Source organism: Carassius gibelio, chromosome A5, assembly GCF_023724105.1.
Source record: "Carassius gibelio isolate Cgi1373 ecotype wild population from Czech Republic chromosome A5, carGib1.2-hapl.c, whole genome shotgun sequence".
NCBI lineage: Eukaryota > Metazoa > Chordata > Actinopteri > Cypriniformes > Cyprinidae > Carassius > Carassius gibelio.
In genome coordinates, this window is record NC_068375.1 from 25,152,222 (window position 1) to 25,173,141 (window position 20,920).

General features: G+C 38.5%; 2 protein-coding genes across 6 annotated transcripts in view; one reads left to right on the forward strand and one right to left on the reverse strand.

Moving 5' to 3' along the window:
- The window catches only part of LOC128006052 (disabled homolog 2-interacting protein), a 96,916-nt gene extending 93,354 nt beyond the window's left edge, over positions 1-3,562 (forward strand). For all 5 annotated transcript variants that reach the window (XM_052592715.1, XM_052592712.1, XM_052592711.1 and 2 more), the window contains one exon: positions 1,061-3,562. In XM_052592715.1, the coding sequence (XP_052448675.1) occupies positions 1,061-1,228 (168 nt within the window). In that variant the 3' untranslated portion in view covers positions 1,229-3,562. The remainder of the gene's footprint in view (positions 1-1,060) is intronic.
- A 251-nt stretch (positions 3,563-3,813) lies between these two features.
- LOC128006108 (tubulin polyglutamylase TTLL11) lies at positions 3,814-20,663 on the reverse strand. The gene is made up of 9 exons (XM_052592716.1): positions 19,392-20,663; positions 14,846-14,945; positions 13,555-13,688; positions 11,655-12,230; positions 11,337-11,432; positions 10,218-10,333; positions 7,185-7,421; positions 6,813-6,919; positions 3,814-4,949 (listed from the first exon to the last, which is right to left on the reverse strand). The coding sequence occupies exons 1-9, from the start codon at positions 19,902-19,904 to the stop codon at positions 4,669-4,671; spliced, it is 2,160 nt and encodes a 719-aa protein (XP_052448676.1). The 5' UTR covers positions 19,905-20,663; the 3' UTR covers positions 3,814-4,668.
- Positions 20,664-20,920: the final 257 nt, after the last annotated feature.

Genomic DNA, 20,920 nt, shown 5'->3' on the forward strand with positions numbered 1-20,920 from the left:
GACATGTTTATACTGAGTAACGTCATTACTCCAGTCTTCAGTGTCACATCATGATTCCTTTTTATTGACCCCCAAACTTTTGAGCAATGTATTTTTGGCATTTAAATCTCACAACCTCCCCCGTTGTTCGATTGGACCCCCCACCAGGGAAACTATGCTGTAGTTTTTCTAAAGAAACTAATGTTTTTATTAAATTGTAATACGCGTCATTAATCATCATTAATGTTAATATTCAGTATCCTACAATGAGGGCTGTGGAAATCTCTTCTCTGCAGATTAAACTGACAGCAACCCAGCCAAACATCCGTATACTTTCTGAAATCTAAACAACACACCCCACTTCCTAATACGACAACACAGTGTGAATTCATTAAATATTCATATACATTTCATTTAGATATCCACATCCAAGAAAACCAATTGGTGTGTTTCTTCTCCTTTCATGTACTCTTTAGGAAAGACATAAACAATTAAATACTTCAGATGAAGTGTTGCCACAAATAACATCACAGCTGTGATTCGGTCACAGACACGAGCCAGATCACCACAGTCGTGATGTTATTCATGATTACCCTCCAACACAGTTTAATCGATGATGTACAGCAATTTTACAAAGTAAAACAAATCATAAATTAAATAAGCATTTGGTATCAATCCCTTTTCCCACGTTTTCATTCTATGAAATGTTTCACATTCAGCTGTTATTGAACAACATGGGTCAATGCTTCTCATCTAATCAGATTGCGTGGTCAGAATTATTGACGTTGCTTAGCTGGAGATCAACCAAACTGAATATCATTTTCAGGAAATATATGCAGAATTATGCATTCTCTTTGAATAGCCTTGAACCACCACCAGAAACATGAATGTGTCAGTTAAAATGAGAACCTAAAAAAACGATGGCATGACCAACATTTCCCCTAAACACCACTTGATCCGTCTCTGTCTGGGCTGGGTTCACTGTTTCCCCACTCTCTACCTGTTAACATCCAAACAATTACTCATACAAATTCTGAAATTGCTGATTTGTATAAATGCTGAAATTGTCTCTTATCTGCAGGAGAAACGGATAGCATCTCTGGACGCGGCTAACGCGAGGCTAATGAGCGCCCTGTCACAGCTGAAGGAGCGCTACAGCATGCAGACGCGCAACGGCATCTCCCCCACCAACCCCACCAAGCTGCAGATCACGGAGAACGGCGAGTTTCGCAACAGCTCCAACTGCTGATCCACAGAGAGACAGAGCGAAGAGAGAGGACGTGAGCAAGTGTGCAGGTATTCTAGAAGTGAACACAAGTGAGGAGAGCGATTGTTTGGAAATGTGGAGCAAGATCCACTTTAAACATCCACTGATGAGACTACTGTTCAAGTACTTCATGTTAGGACACACCACTAGACATTCATTCGTGTTTCACAGCAACTAACTGTAAAAGAAAAGAAAACTAAAGAAAAACAGTAATACAGCGAACATGGTGACATTATACCGATACTAGGACCTTCTAGCCTGCAGAAAAAGTCATTTCACTTGAATTAAAATAGATGTTCTCCTCACAGCCTTTGGGGATATAAAGAAACTAGATTTTGTCACATTCATTTATAATGGTCTCTGCTTTAATATGAAACTACAGAACGAGCAACTCTTTGTGGAGAAATTTGCATTCTCTTCCTGTTTCTGTTTCTCCCTACATAGTGCACTTTGTCTCTCCATCATGAGAAGCCTTAAAATGTTACATTGTTTTTATTTAATTTTTACAGTTCAGATGTTTGATCGATTATAATGGGCATAGATTTTAAAAAGTATATATTTTACATTCTCCTTGCACACAAGTTCTCCGATTATTTTCGGGTTTTGTTTTGCTGTTTTAGTTCTTTTTCTTTATTTATTTTTTTCGACAAAAGGCTGTGGTCTGTAACAAACACATTCTAAATGTCATTTCAGGTTCATTTAAGATATGCCAAGATTTTGAGTTGGCACAGACGGAGCAGAGGGAAGGTTTTAAACACTAGACTTGACTGACATGATTTTAGTTGGAAGTTTTGAAAACTGCCTTGTGTAGCTCATGTTTTCTTCCTATATTGTTTGAGAGTTTTGCTTTTTTTCTTCATGGGTTTTTCTTCAGTTTAATTTTTAAGCCTTTTTAAGTCATTTGTACAAGTGTGTTTATTTTTGTATATGTTGGTCCAAATTGCTGCACACTTTACATTTCAGCATTTAGAGTTTGTATATTTTTGTATTTAATAACATAAGTGAAGACTCTTCAGCACTGAGGTGCAGCGTGGAGCTGCTGTATTCCTTTAAATTTGCTGGTCTTTGAGGAAGTGAGACACACGACATGTCTTTATTTTGATGCAAAGAGATACAGATACATTACAAGACTGCCTGTCATTGGACGTGTAAGATAGAGATGTTATTTTTAAGGGGAAACCTCTCTGTATATGGGCTCTGTGATGCAGTATTATGTGAATGTTACATATAAAGCAAGTTTCACAGGAACATCAGAGTGAATGACGGTTACATCGGCTGAATTGTGGGATCAGATTGAGACACAAAGCACATCTCTCGCCCCAGCTTCTCAAAGGCTTTGAAGACTATGCACTTTTTCCCTTCGTTGTGTCCACTTGGGTTTACTTCACTCTACAAACATGTAGCAAACTCAAAGTGCTCATTATTAGCATTAAGCTAGGCTAGGCAATCATTTGTCATTCAGTTTCATTTGTAGCATGATCATCTGTCCCACTGTAGCCAACCGCTGTAAACCCTTCCACACGCAGTGTAAATGTCATGAGTTTAACAACTGGACTGTGTTACACACCTCAGCCAATCACATGCTCTTTTGATGCCTTGGTAAAGTAGTCCTGCATGTACTAAATGCTTCAGCACTGTCTGCATAAGGCCGATTAGTATCTAGAGTCATTTCAAATTCATTTGATCAACTTTTAAACTTGGCTTGGGGCTCGTGTGGTTGCACAAAAGGGAATCGGTATTTATTTTTCACAAGTTTCCTCTCACAGACGTGGATGTCAGCTTCTCTGTTTGTTCATGTTCTGTCTTTAATGAGCTCTGAGGTCTTGCAGAATCGTTACGTCTGTTTCCGTCCACATGAGAAGCTACTAGTGAGTCCAAAAATAAAAGACAAACTGAAATGGTAGTTTAGAACTTTATTGAATGAAAAGGACTTTCGCTGTCGTCTCGGTTCTTTTCATCAAATGTGTCTTTATCTGGCTTCATTTCAGTTCTCAAAGTTTAGCTATTTGGGCATTGTTTGTTTTTTATTCTCCAAGCAGTCAATGTGAAATAGTAGCTACATGTATGTGAAATAAATCTATACAAATCTATAAATGAATACCTTAAATATGTTGTATGTTTTATAATCCTTGTAGAAAACATTTTTGTAAGTATGTTTAAAGTAAAGTATTGGCTGGACTCTTGGCTTGTTTTAGGACAATGACGAGAACAATAATGTACAGAGAAATGTGTCCATGTTAAGAACTATTCAATTGTGGCTGTGCAATGTATGTACATTTGCAACTAGAATAATTAAAGTTTTATTTAGTTATTTTATATGCCTGCTTTGTTGTCTTCATTGCTCAAACAGTTGACGAGAGTTATGTGAGAAGTCAAGATCAATGAAATGTGCATGGATATGGTCAACCTACTGATGGTCCATTTCTGATCCCAAAATCCTGCGTCTTATGGGCAGTATTACAAATAAATTATGAGTCAATCATAACTAACAATCAACAACATATTATCAAATGCTTTCTGAAGGATCCTGTGACACTGAAGTACGTTACAAAACATACAAAGTCATATTTTAAATGCAATGTTTATTCAGCATGTCCATAAAAAGTACATCTCAGTCAAGTCTAATTTGTAGATGTAGATGCCTGCAGTTGCGATGTGATATTAAATGAGGTTTAAATGATCTGTGTAAATATGTGCTAATCCTGTGAGATGTCCACTTGCATTAAACCACAGCAAACCCTCTTTTTTCCCTTCTGTTATAATTTCTACATGCAAGAGCAATTCAGTCAGTTCAGAGCTACAGCGAATGACTCCGTTAATTGAAAAACAATAAATAATAAATCTCTACGGGTATAAATAAAACAACTAAGTAAACTTTGAGTGCACTTGGTGCCATGTCCTAACAAAAGGCCACCGTCTTGTTCTGCCTAGTCCGTTCAAGGTGGCCATTTGAGAAAATTAGCTGCTTTACTGAAGTGGTGTTATGACAATATTTCATCCCTTTAAGAAACACTGAATCTCGTGACATTAATCCCTGCAGTGATTGATCAACACAAATACTACCCATATCACCTGAAGGTAAGCATACTTTATGAGCAACGCGGCAAGTCATATGCTGTCCGCACATTTAGCACTGAAACGAGTGTCTGGAGTGTCAGTTTACTGGCATCAGAACACACACACATGAACATTTTCACTTACATTTGTCTGTGTAGTGTGGTGAAAGAATAATCTTTATCCGAGCAGTGTATAAACAATTCAACTTGAGCTATATTGCACAGAGATAAGAGTGAATGATTTAAGGTCCTCTTCTATATGTTATGAAATTAGTTCATTATTCTACCTTCTTTGTTTATTTCTTCAAAAGCCCATTGCGTTGCCCTCTGGAAGTTCCTCAGAAGACATGGAAGTGTGTGAGGTTGTCAGTTCTCTGTGTTTGCTTTAGCAGAGAGTTGCAGCGGCCGGTGGCGTCGGCGTGTGAGTGCAGGAGAGCTGAACGTGGTTGGCGCGGATGTTTGGGAAGAGGCGGGGTTTGGGTTTGTGTGCGATCGGTGCGTCCGTGGCTTCTCACTGTGGCTCTGGCCCTCGAGGGCCCCTTCACACACCTCCAGCAGCGAGAGCACCTGCTCCCGCAGAGGTACAGCCTTGAACCTGCGTGCTGCCAGGTGAAAGAAGGCCTCAATAAATGCCTGAAGACACATTCCTGAAAGAGAGAGAGAGCTTTGTGTTACTTGATGCTCAAAAAGAGCCACTCACTGTCTTAGTTAAAGGAGACAGCTGTGTGTTTGTTTACTCCCGAAGTTGATCATGCATTAGCTGGACTGCTCTGAAAAATATGCTTTTATTTTTGGGGGGAGATCCGAGTTCAAAGCAGCAAGATTTATGTTACCATTACTATCAGATTGTATTTATTTCTGCTATTAAGTCTATGGGACTTTGCCGCCCATTTTATCTGCCAACTACAGGTGAAATTTAAATGAAGTGAGTTATTTGAGCAACATTATGAGTACGCTGAGATATTTGAAGAAAATCAATTAGTGACATTATTTCTGAGCTTTAAGAGGCTTCATTAAGAATTGTACATTTGGCAGATTTTCCCTTCTGCTTGTTTATTAATTAATAAGGCTTCATCTGTGTGTTATTTAGTTGTATCTCCACGCTGATGAAAATGTCATTATAGTACATTTATGTTCCTGTTAAAAACTTCATCTGTAAGCTCAAATCAGCTGCAGCAAATTTCTCAAGGTCACGTCTGAGCCTGAGAGCCGAGGGAGAGGAATACAGACGGCTTCTTTCTAAAGAGAAAACTTTGTATATTTGAAACGAGAGAGAGAGAGAGAGAGAGAGAGAGCAGTGAAATTCTCTCCGCACATTTCAACAGGAAGGCACTTGATATTAAGGGTCCCTGGGACCCTCAGGGGGTTTGGATGCAGATCACTTGTCTGACTACATATACGGAGCATTAATGAGCCCTCGCTGCGGACAAGATGGAGCGGTGAAAAACATCTCGAGAGAAAAGCGAGGTGGCCTGCTGCGCTGGTCAGAAATATGTGTACACTGAGAATGGATGGCCACAATTAATAAGCAATGCTGTTCTCCAGAGGGAGGAAATGGGTTTCATTAAGCAGACTAATGAGGAGCGCTGAAAGAATTCAGCATTATCATGTCAAGGGAAGCAGACTGAACTCTGGGATGGACAGCAGGGTAAAAATTCTGTCCGAATGACAAGTCAGCATTCCTCAAAGTATCTGTATTACTATTAATGAAGATCATGGCAGCGCTATCGCTCCTCTTCCTCCTCGGGGATAAACAGTCCGATCCCATCCTTTTAAGCAGCCCCTTCTATTATTTATAAATATCAACCTTATCCACCAGTTATTACTTTCCTCTCGCCACACAGTCTGTCTTCTGTGAGTGTGTGTGTTGATACCCTGCTGCAAGGCGCTAATGACCAAATTCAGTGCAACCTTCCGAAACGTTCCAGAATGCAGCTCACATCATTCCACTCTGGCCATTTAGGAGCACAGACACTCAAGTATATATTCATTCTTTCTTTTGATTAGGAGAAGCAAGGCCTGGCATGCATTATTCATCTCATACGCTCCTCCAAGAAAACGATGCTAGCATGACCCAACCTAATGCGCCATCACAAAGAATATTACCAGCACTCATTTAAAAGCAGAAATGACTTGTGGGCACATTAGCTTTGGCACACACACACATACATTTTATATAAAAGTATATTTTCAAAGTGAAAGCAAAAAAAAAAAAAAATTTATAGAAAAGATTGAGGCAGAACTTGAAAATTTGGTTATTTGCCATTAATTGATTGGCCATCTATTTTTCCAATTTACAAGTACTGGGCAAATGAACGAACAAGTGAATTTATTTGTCAATTATCACTCCTGACGATCTCATTCATGACTGCATGCAATGGGAAATGCGCTATGATGAATAGCTGCAAATGTGTCTTTTATCGGAGGCTGTTTAACAGCTCTTTGATTGTGTGTTGGCCTCGGGAGCGGAGATGTGCTGTAAATTGCATGATGATCGGTGGGCCACTTGCCTGCCTCTCTGGAGTCCGGGAGCATCCCAGCCCAGCGACGGGTGATGTCGATGTACAAGATGTCTGCTGAAGCCATCGAGAAGCTGCTGTTACTCAGCTTGCAGTTCCTAAAGGAGACACTCCATTAATGTGGTACGTGACACCTGAATGTTGCTTTATTCTGACACTGAAACATTAAGAGGCTCTATGGAGGCAGAATCACACTCAGTCCATTTCATTTAGCCATAATGATGATATATATAATATGTTTTTGTTACATCTGCATGTATTAATTTTACAGATGTTGCTTTCATGGTTTGTATCTTCCAAGCATGACCCTGGCTTTGCTGAAGCCACGATCTACCATTTGAGCTACAGGAACGAATGACTTGCCTGATGAAGGTGCGAAAACTGGTCGGACCCAGTCTCATGGTTCCCTTGACACCGAGGAAGCGCAGGAAAATGGCAGCGATGCGTTCCACGACCCGCAGGTAATGAAACTGCTTGGTGTATTTAGGGAAGACTTGCTTTAAACACAGAGATGGAAGAGAATCCGCCATGCCTTCTTTCTCATCACTTCCTGTCTCCACAACAATAGCTTCTTCTGGTGAACCGCCCCCTGTATTTGACCTGTTGACACAAAAAGGCACAACCACATTAGATTATTATTTTTAGAATATGTTTTTATATATTTTACTTGCCCTGCCAATATTTTCAATGGCACCAACATCAAAGACTATAGAATACACACGACATGTCATTCGTATAGTTTTGAATGGGAAAAAAATGCAACGCTCAGTATGCCCACTTAATCACAGGAAGCCCCGCCTTTTGAATGAAAGAGCCAATCGCTAATTGGTAAAGTCATGGCGTCACTGCAGCAGCCGTTAGAAGTCCTGGTTACTATAGAAACAGTCAGAAAACAGTGGCTCTGAGACGTGCTCTTAGGACTGCGCATGCGCTCTGGCTGATCTAGCCTGATAAATACGCTTTTTAGAACGCTATTTGAGCAAAGGTAACAACAGTTACGACACAGTTGTTGTCAGATCTCTTTGGTCATCTCAAATATTAAATTTTATCGTAAGCTTAGTGAACAGTTCTGGAGAATTCGTCTTGTTCCCTTACAGAATATGTATCTCTACTATTGTATAGTTTGTCACATTTTAAACCAAAGACGAGGGGGGGGAAAGTCAAGGTCACTTAAAAAATGGCTAGATACGAACAATAAACACTCAAATCATCTGTAAAGTTTGTGGATTGAATGATTTTGTGATTACAGCATAACGCCTAAAAGAAAATCTGTCAAGCAGGAGAATGGAGGACTTCAATCCAAAAGGACTACAAAAACAGACAGAAATCCTCAGTGAATAGCATCAGAAGCCTTACAATTTTCTCTCAATTAAATCCCTCTTTCTCTTTCGCTTACCCAAGGACAACATAATGAAAATGAATTATTTAACGATCACAAAAGCACCCGAGCGGACTGCAGTCCTCTCATACATGCACTGAGCCAAAAGATCCAAAGCAGTTTGTTGTGTGTTGATTATTACTGCAGTTCAGCAGTGCTGTAAGTAACTCTGCACTTTTAGTCCAAGTAGATGTACTTCATGGCTTCTGACCTGAAGAATTACAGGGTAGAAGTACTAACGAAGAGTACTAACGAGATACGACTTAACTAACACACTTAATGGGTTTACCCGAAGACCGCAACAGTCTTCTCACTCACATACAAGCTTTAGCACAAATGCAGCAACTTTCATGAGATGACCGTCTTCACAATCTACTACTGTTGTAATCACAGCGGATAGCAATTTTTACGGAGAATTTTGTAACCGCTCATCAAACTTACATACTCCTGAAAAAAGTTACATGAGTTGGAACTGAGTTTAACTTGCACTGAGCCTGGAATATTCTTTTAAAATATCACACCTGTCTCTGTGACTGCCGCAGGCTCTATAAACAACAGTGTCGTGGGAGCAGCCCACTATTAATATAATCTAATAACATACTGTATGCCATATTCATACAGATGAATTTCCCACAGAAGCCTCTGGAAACGTGCAAGATGATCTGGTCCAACAAGACACGTGATCGACAGCAATAGTGCCGCAGCACAAATATAACTGGAGAGCCCTGTGAGGAATCGGCTGTCATTATACAACACTAGAGAAGACGTTCTGGCTTCATAAAGCCTTAGTGACTTTGTACTTGTCAGTATTAGCCGTGACAATTGTACTCGGGACAGAATAGCTTCAGAAAGCATCAAAGGCCGTGAATCAGAAGAGTTTGTGAGCGGTGTTAATTCACACTGCCATCGCAGTCGTCAGGTTCACTGAAAGAAAGACACGAGCTGAAAGAGATCGTGACGGAGTATGAAGAACTTTCTCTCCGAGTGGCCTTCATTTATTTGTTTGTGCCGATATGAGCTTATGTTTCCTCCACCATAAGAGACACTCTAACGGGAGATTCTTTTTTTGTTAATGTACATTTATTACTGACACTAACTTTCTCCTTGTAGGAACTGGCAATCTGGAGAAAATGTTTCTTACTGCTTGCAGAGTCTGTAAGGTGACTTGCTTAAAAGAATAAAAATTTAAGACAAATAAAAGTACTCAAATTAACCTAATCTAATTTTACATTTGTTTGAATGTATTATGTGACATTACAGATATTTATAAGGTTAGTTATATTTCAAACAAATGTTCTTTTTAGCTTTGTGTTCATCAAGGGATACGTTTTCAAAGTAGAATGACTGATCAGAGAATGACTGATCAGAATGATTTCTCAAGATTTTACACTTTTTTTGAAAGACTTTATAATCAAGAACTGAAAACAACAGACAGACACACACACACACACACACACAAATAAAACCTTGATTAAACTGTTTTTCATTTCTCAAACACCACAAACCTGTCAACTGTGCTAGATCATTAAAAATGCACATCTAAAGGTTAAATTCGCAGATATTAAACAAAAATGTGCACTCGGAGTCTTCTCCGCTCGGAGTGCACATGCAAGTCTCAATAATAGTCTGCGCTGACTCCACACTTTCCTCAAAACCAGAGGCTGTCTGAGTTTTATTTCCCCCCAGGCCCAGACACTGAGGTGTCTTTGTACAATGAGCAGCAATAAAAGCTGAATGCATAAGACACACAAACTTGCTCATGGGACATGAGACTGTCTGCATTTCCATGACAGAGAGAGACAGAGGAAGAGTGGCCACACAAGTGTGAAATCCCATCACTGGATTTCCTGAATTTCATTTCTCCGTCTGAAAGGCTTATAACTGCAGCTCAGCAGACCATTACTTCGACTCTACAAACCTAAGGCACGGAAGACAACATTCACTGGCAGGCATGCACACATGCACACAAACACACGGGATCATCGACTGTCTCATAAGCCTCAAAGCCTATGACTCACGCTGTGTGTTGTTTCCTCTGAGCGGGGTCCATGAGCCGCAGCGTGTCTCTGATCACACCCACTTTCACCTCTTCATCTACTGGACTCGGTACATATTCAAACACACCAGGTGACACCTGCAACATATGGTGCAATGATCAGCATCGTAACAGACTCATGTTTGGTCTCTTATCACTAATATAGTCATTATCATCTTAGAGTCAGCAAGAACAAATGTTCATCTTTTTGAGAGAAGTTTCTTATGCTTACCATGGATGTATTTATTTGAGCATAAATGCATTTAAAAAAGCAGTAATGTTGTGAAATCTTACATTTTGAAATCAACATTTTGCCATTTCAAAATAAGTTTATATTTTTAAATGTAATTTATTCCTGGGATGGCAAAAGTATATTTTCAGCAGCAATTACTCCATTCTTCAGTGTCCTATGATCGATCAAAAATCATTCTAATAGGATGATCTGCTGCTAAAGAAAAATTTCTTATTACCAATGTTGAAAACAGTTGCTTAGACCTTTTGTGGAAACCGTGACTTTTTTTTCAGAATTCTTTGCTGAATCAAAGAATTCAAAAGAACTGCATTTATTTGAAATGCAAATATTTTGTAACACTATAAATGTATTTATGGTCACCTGATTAATTTAATGCAGCCTTCCTGAAAAGAATATATATATATATATATATATATATATATATATATATCTATATATATATATCTATATATATATCTATATATATATATCTATATATATATCTATATATATATATCTATATATATATATATATATATATATCTATATATATATATATATATATATATATATATATATATATATATATATATCTTACTGACCCCAAACTTTTGAACAGTGGTGTGTACTATTGCAGCATCATGTTTTTTGGACATGTACTGTGACAATACCATGTGTTTATTGTGATAATTATAAACTGTATTAAACACTTTTTGACATGTACAATGGAATTTCTGAAATAAGTAACCACCTAAATAATCATATCAAAATATCAAAGATATCTTTATCTTCAGTACAACCACAGTACATTTTTAAGGTACCGGTGTATTTGAATAATCACATCACGCTAAAAGAGCATCTGCACCTCACCTCATGTTCATGTTCAATCCTCATGCTGGGATTGGCATTGACCTCTAGTAATACAGGCTTCAAGTTTTTCATCAGCAGGATATCAAAGCCCAGGATCTAAAATTGTGACACATCATATTCTATTATGAATTATTTATCGACTTTGAAAAACAATGAAAGGCACAAGATTAGGTGTCACCTGGTGAAGGAAAAACACCATAGTTAACACCATATGGGTTTGTGCTCATTTTTCTCATTGACTGACCATAGTGATGCAGGCCCCCTACAGTATATGCCAAACACAACACACACACACAAAAGATTTCATTGCAAATATACCTGAAAACATGTCGGTCCTGGTTTTCCAGGTGGTATATCTGCCTGGTAGTACACCTTCAGTTCAGGCACAAGTGCAATTACCGTCTTGATGACCAAAGCAATAATGTCTGACCAGACCTTCTTGATGTCCACTCCTTTAGATGCCAGGCGATAGAGAATGCTAGAGAAGGTGCGTTTACTGCCCGTGCTGCAGCTGTCGGAGTGGACAAAGTTCCCGCTGTGCACATTAAGGGAGTAGTTGGTAAGGTGCATAAAAACATGACTGAGGTTCTTCTGGCTGGGTTCTTGGTAGGGTTCTGTGCAGAACCTGGACAGTCCCTCTTTAGCAATGTAGATCTCCAGAGGCTCCAATGAACGGACCAGAACGTAGAGGCGGATATCAAACTTCAGTTTATCAATGAGCAGGGGTTTCTGGATGTAGTCCTGAACAACTGCTTGTTTGATGTGAGCACCTGAGATGACCCGGAGATCAGCGGGGTCACGGATGAGGTAGATGCCGTCACCCTGGGATCCACTGTCCGGTTTAACAATATAAGTGGGTTTGAGGGTTGAATCGTTGTCCTTCAGGAGACGAATCTTAAACAAAGAGGACAAAAGTGGAAGGTGAGCAGTGACATTAGTTTTGTTTCTAATATGCTTGGAAAATAACTTGAAGAGGACTTTTACCATCCCTTGAAAAAAGTTACCCTTTCAGATCTGAATTTCATTTCAGTGACACAAAAATATGGTCAATAAAATGTGTAGCACTTTGTTTTATTACCAAATTATATGTAATTTCTTATTTTTATTATTAATAATATTTACTTAGATATTATTAATAATATTTACTTACATATTGCAAAGGTTTACGTGACCTATCGCAATTTTGGCAAAAAGTCTCACGATTTATTTCCAGAACATGATGGGATACACTAAGCCTTGAATACTGCTCTGGAGATTTGTGGATTTAGTGTGTTTTAAGGGCACTGCGCTTTTTTAAGATGTGGACAGTCTTGCACACTTACTTCCAAATACAACAGGGTTTCACAATTAAAATCCTTACAAATACATTAGGGTTCCATCACTTCATGTTTGAACTCCTAACAATCAATCAATCTGACAACTGATTAAAAAAAAAATAAAAAAAATAAAGGTTTATATAAGGTTTATGAATGCATGTGACTTTTTGTTAATAACATTATGGTTATTAGGGTTGGTAAACAAAGACTCATATTTCCGATTAATGTAATGTTTTCAGCCAGGATGCATCATTACATTTTTTTTTTTTTTTTTTTTTTTTTTACAGATCTCTGCTGCCCTCTGCAGCTTTTCTTGGAAAATACAATTGTATTGTGTCAGACACAAAACTTGTCTGTCTTATGCTTAAAATAAAAGATATGTACATATGAAAACAAATACACATAAGTCAAAATTAATCTCAAAAAGAGAAATAATAAGTAAAAACTAACAAATTGAAGCACAAACTGTTTTAACCTACTGGAGCGTGTAAGATAAAACCCCCTTTAAGCAGCCCATATGTACAAATAAAGCGCAAAGCTAAAGTAACGGTAATATGTGGGAGATTAACCGTGTAAATCCAGTAACTACTGTACAAGATCTTGTAACAATCTTGTCATTCACAATTAGTTGTTGCTGGCCACTAAATTGCTTAACCTGGTTTTACTGTGACTCTGTCCTGACCAATTACTACTACAGCAATCTACCTATAGATCCACCACTGAGAGAAATACTGCTGGAGGAAGACAGAAAAAAAGACAATTTGTCATGTGCGTTTGTCTTGTGGGTATCCAGCAAGAAGACATGGCTTCTTTAAATGCCCTCTTCGGGATTTCACAGATTGATACCGTGTCCTAAACAAGCACACGATCTTGACTGAGGAGTTTCCTCATTGAGCTTGTACCTGTGTGGAGAAGAGTTGGTATTCCTCAGGCAGTATCCAGGAGCGTGGGTAGAAGTTGTACTCCTCTGGGAACAGCTCTTGCATGGTACGCACGGCACGACTCAGGTTTATCTTCCGCAGCATCTCTATCATTCCTGCTGACCGACAGGATAGTTGATGAGAGAGAAACGGCACAGAGGCCAGAGAAGGGCTACAGTTCCTCATCAGCCTATGATCCTACAGGGGTGTTATTCTCTCCAAACATGACACATTTTAGAGCCCTATTTCCCAGCAGTTTCATTAAATCACTTGATCACTTGATTTCAATGGCTCAACAGTGCATGCACAGGCACACATCTTGGAAAAGCTGACCGTGTGACAGCAACTGTCAATAAAGCTATGAAAACAGCCATATTACACCAAACCCATGAGTCGGCAGCACTTGAGACTCCTTTATGACACTCCAGTGAACAATATTCACTATACTGTATGATTGATAACCTTCCTCTAAGAGTAAGTAGTACAGAATGAATGAAGCCTATACTAACTAACAAATGCTTATGTGAGAAAGTTTACAACTGTTTTTCAATTTTCAGATTTGGTTAAACTAGTTTCAGCAATGGTTTCAATAGTTGCAGTTTTTATGGATGTAATTTGTTTTAAATAATTTTAGTCTTAGTTATTATGTAGTAAAGGAAACAACAAAAACATTGTTCTTTTAGTTTATCAAAACCATTAAAACAAGAAACTGTATATGTATTCACAAAGGAATCAGAAACACAGGATACGGAATATCACCAGGTCGCAATCGATGGGACGTCATCAACCACACAAGCAGGTCCGATCATTCAACTTTGTGGTCCACTGAATTTAGTTTAGTATTTCTTATACTATACTTAAGTTTTCAAATCATTTGTTTTTGTCTATATTTACAACAGCAACCCTGTATTTAACAGCCCCATCAATAACGCTTTAAAGAATAAGTTTAATGTTGGTAATCTCCTGCTTGCCATGTTAACTGACCAAAGCTATTATTTAGATATTTATAGTTGAATAGGCTTGCTACGGTATACTTTTCTTACACAAGAAGCAGTTGCCATAGTAAGAACATAACAACATAATACCTGCTTGTAATCGCAAAGGAAAAAATCTCATATCTGAGGCTCTCACTAAACACTGAAAATAAGATTAGGAAAATCTGCAAAAGTGCATATTATATCATTTTAATTCTTAGATGTTTTTGATTTTTAATTCTTCCTATTAAACTTAAGAAAGATCATGTTTCTATGTTTCTACTTTTTATGAAGTTTACCTGGGAATTTGTTGACTTGCCCCGAGACGATGTTCTCATTGTCATGGAAAGAGACACCATGCCAGTAGATATCACAGGCTGCCCGCCTTCCCATCGGAAACTGCAGGATCCAAAGATACAGGAGGAAAACGATCAATCATAACACAATAAACATGTCAAGTGTACAAAAACATTTTTATGACTAAATGTACCAGGAAAATAACAGCTCACGTCTGCAGGATTTTTTTTTTTTCCAATAATTATTTTAGCAAACAATTTCTACTCCTTCCTATGGTATGCACATCCTGGCTGAGGGTTATATTCTCAATGAATAGTTATACTTCTACAACAGTAGTCTCAGTTCCACAGGCAGGGGTTAGATATGTTACTACCATCATTCATTTACAGGTGAAAATGCATTTGAGCTTGTGTGCACAGACCAGTGTTTCAGGTTTTGGTCCATTATACTGTGCTTCATATACATTCCTGAGACCCTGTATATGATGATTACATTGTAAATTGAGTATGAATTAGGTTATCAAGTTAGTTATTAAGGTCATCGGTCAGAATGCAGGTAAGTGTGCTTAGTATAGGCTAGCTTGCGTGTCTTGGGCTGGATTTTGGGAGGATTATGTCACTGTTTAACAGGTTAATGGAATGCAAAGAGGTGCTTCTATATTGGTCACTTGGCATGCGGAGGAAACCAGAAATCTGTGATCAGATTAGGAGTTCATGCAGATTTACAGGTATAGCTACAGTTGTGTGAGCCAATTTTTCAAAAAAGTCCTAGCAAATATAGTGTAACCGGTCAACAACAACAGATGAGGTTTAAATGGCCCTTGTTATTTCAAATGCTTGATTCAGTAAAAAATGTAGCAAATTTCTGGCAAATATAAAACATATATACCATTATTCATAAAGTGAAACCAAAGTGTGCATGTGTTCAAAAAACACAGATATCACAAGCCAGAACAATTAACGAGTGACCTCCAGTTGCTTTAATCTGAAGTACACCACATTCTTCTTGCATTGTGTTTTAATAAAAAAATATTGAAGCAAAATTTATGTGATTATTTTCTCATCCCCATGCTGTTCCAAACCTGTATGACTTGCTTTTTCATCTGCGGATAACAAAAGAACAGATTTTGAACAATGTTGGTAATCAAAAACGTTTCAAACCAAAAACCATCGACTTCTAACGTATATTTTTCTAAATATCTTCTTTTATAATCTGCAGGAGTAAGAAAATTATACAGGTTTGGAACGGCATGAAGACGAGTGAATGATGATAAAAGTTTCCTTTTTTTTTTGTGAACTGGGAAGAATCCTTTAAAATAATAACTCAAAGTGGTTCATACAGTTTGAATCAATATATTAACACCTGTTTGATGCAACATCCAGCAATAAAACTGGTCTAACCTTAACCCTGTAGGGTTGGCAAAGATCTCTTAAACATGAACAAGACTTCATCACTACATCAGAGTGCCGTGGAAAAGGTCAGAAAAAGGAGGACATGCCTTTTCAATCCAATCACCTTGAGCTGTAACTAAATGAAGTTACTTGGAATCATGCAGCAGGTACAAGACACATGAAAACTGTCACGAAACACTGAAAAGACAACTTGTGCACCAAGAACTTCAAAAAATAAAAATAAAATAGTTAATATTAAAGGTTTTATCTAAAGCAATCTATAAAAATCTTGTACAGGTTTTTAAATTGCTCGTTTATGTTATTGTAAGCTGTTACTCACCATGGTGTTAATACACCAAATAACCATTACCCAATCATTACCCCTGTCACATCAGCCTGGACCCCCATTAGATATTTCTCATGTGTTACAGACAAATTGATATGTTTACCTGGTCTGGCTAAACCTCTGTGTGCTGAGTTGTGTAAACTATGTGCAGTGTGGAGAATCTGTATCAAATCCTTACTAGACTAATCTAAGTTTACAGATTACAAGGACCGCACATGTAGCTCTGCAGTGTAAGCATTGCTTCCTGCTGTTCTGTTCCATACAGGCATGGAGAGCAGTGGGAATACAGGCATATGGGATTATCCCAGATTTAGTTTAATCATTTACCACTGTGAAGGCACAACCATATGGTGAAAGTCAGCATTCAACTGTATTACTAGATCTTTATGTGTCTTTGCCACCGCACGTCAAAAATGTAAATGTATTGAACTCAGTTTTAGATGATGGGAAACTATAAGACCTTTTTAGAGCCAAACAGCATCATAGATCCAAATATTTAAATGGTTTCTTTTTCTACAGGCACGAATGCAACTAAATTGTTAACGATATTCACAACACTATAGTTACTACAGACCTCAGATCACAGATGATCTACTGTGATAAGTCTGCCTTTTGCAGTATCCAGTTTCTCAAAAGCCCATCTTAGTTTCACAGAAAACTTCAGCTGAACCCAATAAAGATATTGAATGGGTGATGACAACAACTGCCATCAGTTTGCCAGCTTGCTGACAGACAATTCTGGCTCTTTAGCTCATGTAACAGGTATGAAACCTAATGAGTCTGTATCAAGTGCTTACAGATTATATCATATCTTGTTTCTAGGGATGCACGATATTGGATTTTGGCCGATATTCGATATGCCGATATTTTCAAAATAATTTTGCCCGAAGCCGATACCGATACTGATATATATATACAAATTTTCCGCATGATATATTTAAACTTTAATTTTACTGAAGAGAAATCCATGTATCTCTTCTATACTGATTCTACCATAAATTTATTATTTTACAAATGTAGACAGACATTCACACCTGAAAAACAGGTCTTGGTGCTGCTCAGGATGATGGCTCTTAAGATGTGTAATCATATTTGTAGTGTTGAAAGACTGTTGTTTTACGCCTCCTCGCATCACCTGTCCTTTACAAATATTGCAAATAGCAACTTTGTTATCTGTTTGACAGATCTCGATATGCCTCCACACAGCTGACATGTTGTAAGTTTAAGTTTTTGGCGCTCAAGCTACGTTCATGGTCGTCGCGCGCGCACACGCCCGCCTATCGGTTTGGCTCATCGGCAGAAATATTCATATCCGATGTTGTGCCGATATTATCGTGCATCCCTACTTGTTTCTAACTGTCATAAATCGATCTTTGGATCTATGTTTCTAGCTTAAATAACTGATTTAAAACCACAGGTGGGAACTCCTTCTGCCCTTGAATCAATCTTTGGTGAAGCAGACAGGATAAAAGGTATAACTGACGCACTTAAACTTGAAACCAACCTTTAACAAGGCAGCTTTGAATTACAAAGCCTCATTATATTTCAGTGGAGACGAGTAGAACCATTCACTATCTCCAATACGCCAGGTGTTGTGCACCACATGGTATAGTTTGACATCTTATCAATGTATTAATAAGGGTTTCTTTTTTTGTAATGCAGAGTGACTTCACACAGGACAGTCAAGTGTAACCGTGCATTACTCACATGGTGTTGAATGACAAGGTTAAAGACTGGCAATGGCTGTTGAAATATTAAGCCTACAAGTCATGAGTAAGTGTTTGTTTAAATTGCAGAAGCCTAAAGAAAGGGTAGATAAGTCTAATGGATTCATCTAATGTCGATGTACCAGAATCACAGATGCATTAAAAAAGTATAACAAATCTATTTCGTTACAGTGACATTTTTTTGGTTGCATAAAAAGGCTGGAATACACTACGGTTTTTAAAAACTGAATAGGTTTTAAAACACTAGTCTTCATATACTTGCCGAGTTGGTTACAGAGGAAAAACTGCATCATACACTACCAGACATATATCAAATGTGTTTGAGTTCCTCTGACTAGATAGAATTACACGGACGGATCCTCAGTGTCTGTCTCCTTCATACACAATCCAATCCATGCAAAAGTAATGGAGTGTATAATTATTTTATGAATAAATGAGGGCAAAAAAAAAGGTGTACTATACTTCCTGCAGTGGGTCTGATTAGGGTCTTGAGATGTGTGGTTAAGGGTGACTTGAGGGTAACTTAGCCATGAGGATAAGGATTAGATCTGTTACTAGTCTTTTCATTACAGCAGTGAGCTTCTGTACAGGTAGAATTGTATCCACTAGTTCTTACACCTTTTAACCAAAACAATGCAATTATAAATATAAAATTAAATTAAATAAAAAAAATTAAAAACATTTTGACTGGTTCGCTACAAAATCGTTCAAACAAATGTTGTGAATTTTGACTGATGCATTCAGTACTCATTATTTTGAATTGCAAGTGCATTTTATTCTACAGTACAAAAGAAATACCAATTAAATATTAGATCAAATATTAGATGTATTGGATGTAAATATTAGAGGTATTAGAGGTAAATATTAGAGGTAATTCCAAACACACACTCTAAATCATTTTACACTAGGTCTAAAGATTTATTAATTTGCAGTATAGGCCTACTTTTAACTAACTAACTAATACCCAAATCCAAAAATAACCAATATAGATGGCATGATACAACTGTATTAGTCCTTGTAATCGGAATGGCAGGTAGATAAAGTTTAAGTTTAAGTGGTGGTCAGGACACAGGGGTTTTCTCACCTCTTTCCACTTCAGCTGTCTGATGCTCATCTTCAGCGCCTCGAGAGACGTCTTCGCCTTGGAGGTGTCCACCGTGACAGCTCTCCTCTTTTTGGCCGCTTTGCTCTCGCCCTCTTTGCCGTGATGCTCACATTTCCCATCTGTGTGTCTCAGACATGACTCAACGTGACCGTTTGCCGCCGTTTTAGCCTTTAAAAGCCTCGCCGTTCCTTTAATGTGAAGGTTGGGGTCATTGTTCACACGGCTCTGTCCTTGTGAAGAGTTTGACTTCAGATCCGCGAGCTCTTTACCGTTAACCTGTCTCTCGTGACCGTCTGCTTTGCTCCTACTTTTACTCCGACTTCTCCCGTTAATGCTACTTCTGGACAGGTCTCTCCGTGCCGTAAAGGCAACTTCAGCCGGGATTGAAGGGACTGCGGCCGGGGACAGCTGCTCCTCGGCGGCCGCGGCCTCGTTCTCCTCCTCCTTCATCTGCTGGAGCTCAATCTTCACTCTCTCGTAGTGATCGCTCATAGTGTTAGTTAATGGTCGGATTGTTTGTTATGTCATCTAGGTTTGGTGAATATGTCAGGACAATATACTAGCATTAGGTGCTAACGTGGACCAGCTGCTGCTGTCTAAACTAAGGCACAAAAGCTGAAAAGTAGTCTATAAAAGCCAACTATAAAGTCTGATAAATTATCTTGAAGACGCACCGACTCCATAATTACAGTCTGATTATTATATAAACCTTATTAATTCTGACAGATAGCACATCACTACTGAATGTTTTTGATGGCGATCTAACGGGGCAGGAGTGGCTTGGGGCACAAGAGCTGTCCAGTGTCCTTTTAATGGGAAAAGGAGGGTCTTAACCGCCTACAATAATACCACAAGCTGCATATAAATACATTTGTGCCAAATTCATCCCATTCTCTATATGTCAAATCTCAACTAACAGCACATATCGCGGCATATATACGGAGAAGACGCGCGTAGTGCATGGCTGGGCGCATCTCCGCATTCCCCCTGTCAGTTTCGGTCAGTTAAAGCCGGTGAAGTGCACCGACTGCTCTTGCGCTTTTAAACGGACGTCGTGTCTCCAAATGAAAACGTCGGGTGCGTTCCGTTTACCGGCTGTTGTCTAAGATATGGCAGAGTTAATGCAGCCTGACAGGTAAGGTGTCAGCTGATGGCCAGCGGACAGTCCAGAAGTGAAGCTCCCTTGTGCTGTTGCTGCTGGTGTTTTGGTCCTGTTGACAACGCAACGCAGCTGACGGAAGCCGCAGAGGCACACGACGGTAGCATATTGCACTAAACTAGAGCTGTACGCGAAGCGAAAAATCATTTACCAGAATGAGTGTGACGGTGGACGGGAACAGAACATTTTGTTTCTCTTTCTCTCAGTGTATATGGATCAGTGACGTGCCGCTAATTTTTTGTGTGCATGTGGTTTAATTACATTTAAAAGGGTTAATATTTAAAAATAAATGTGCAAATTAATTGCATAAATTATCTTAATATGGGTCAGTGACGTGCCGCTAATTTTT

Excerpts from the sequence above, each read along its gene's own strand:
- LOC128006108 (XM_052592716.1), bottom strand. The coding sequence starts at position 19,904 with ATGAGCGATCACTACGAGAGAGTGAAGATTGAGCTCCAGCAGATGAAG. Across the intron at positions 12,231-13,554 it reads ACCAACTCTTCTCCACACAG|ATTCGTCTCCTGAAGGACAA; the intron begins GTACAAGCTCAA and ends TCTTTGTTTAAG. Across the intron at positions 6,920-7,184 it reads AGTTTTCGCACCTTCATCAG|GAACTGCAAGCTGAGTAACA; the intron begins GCAAGTCATTCG and ends TGTCTCCTTTAG.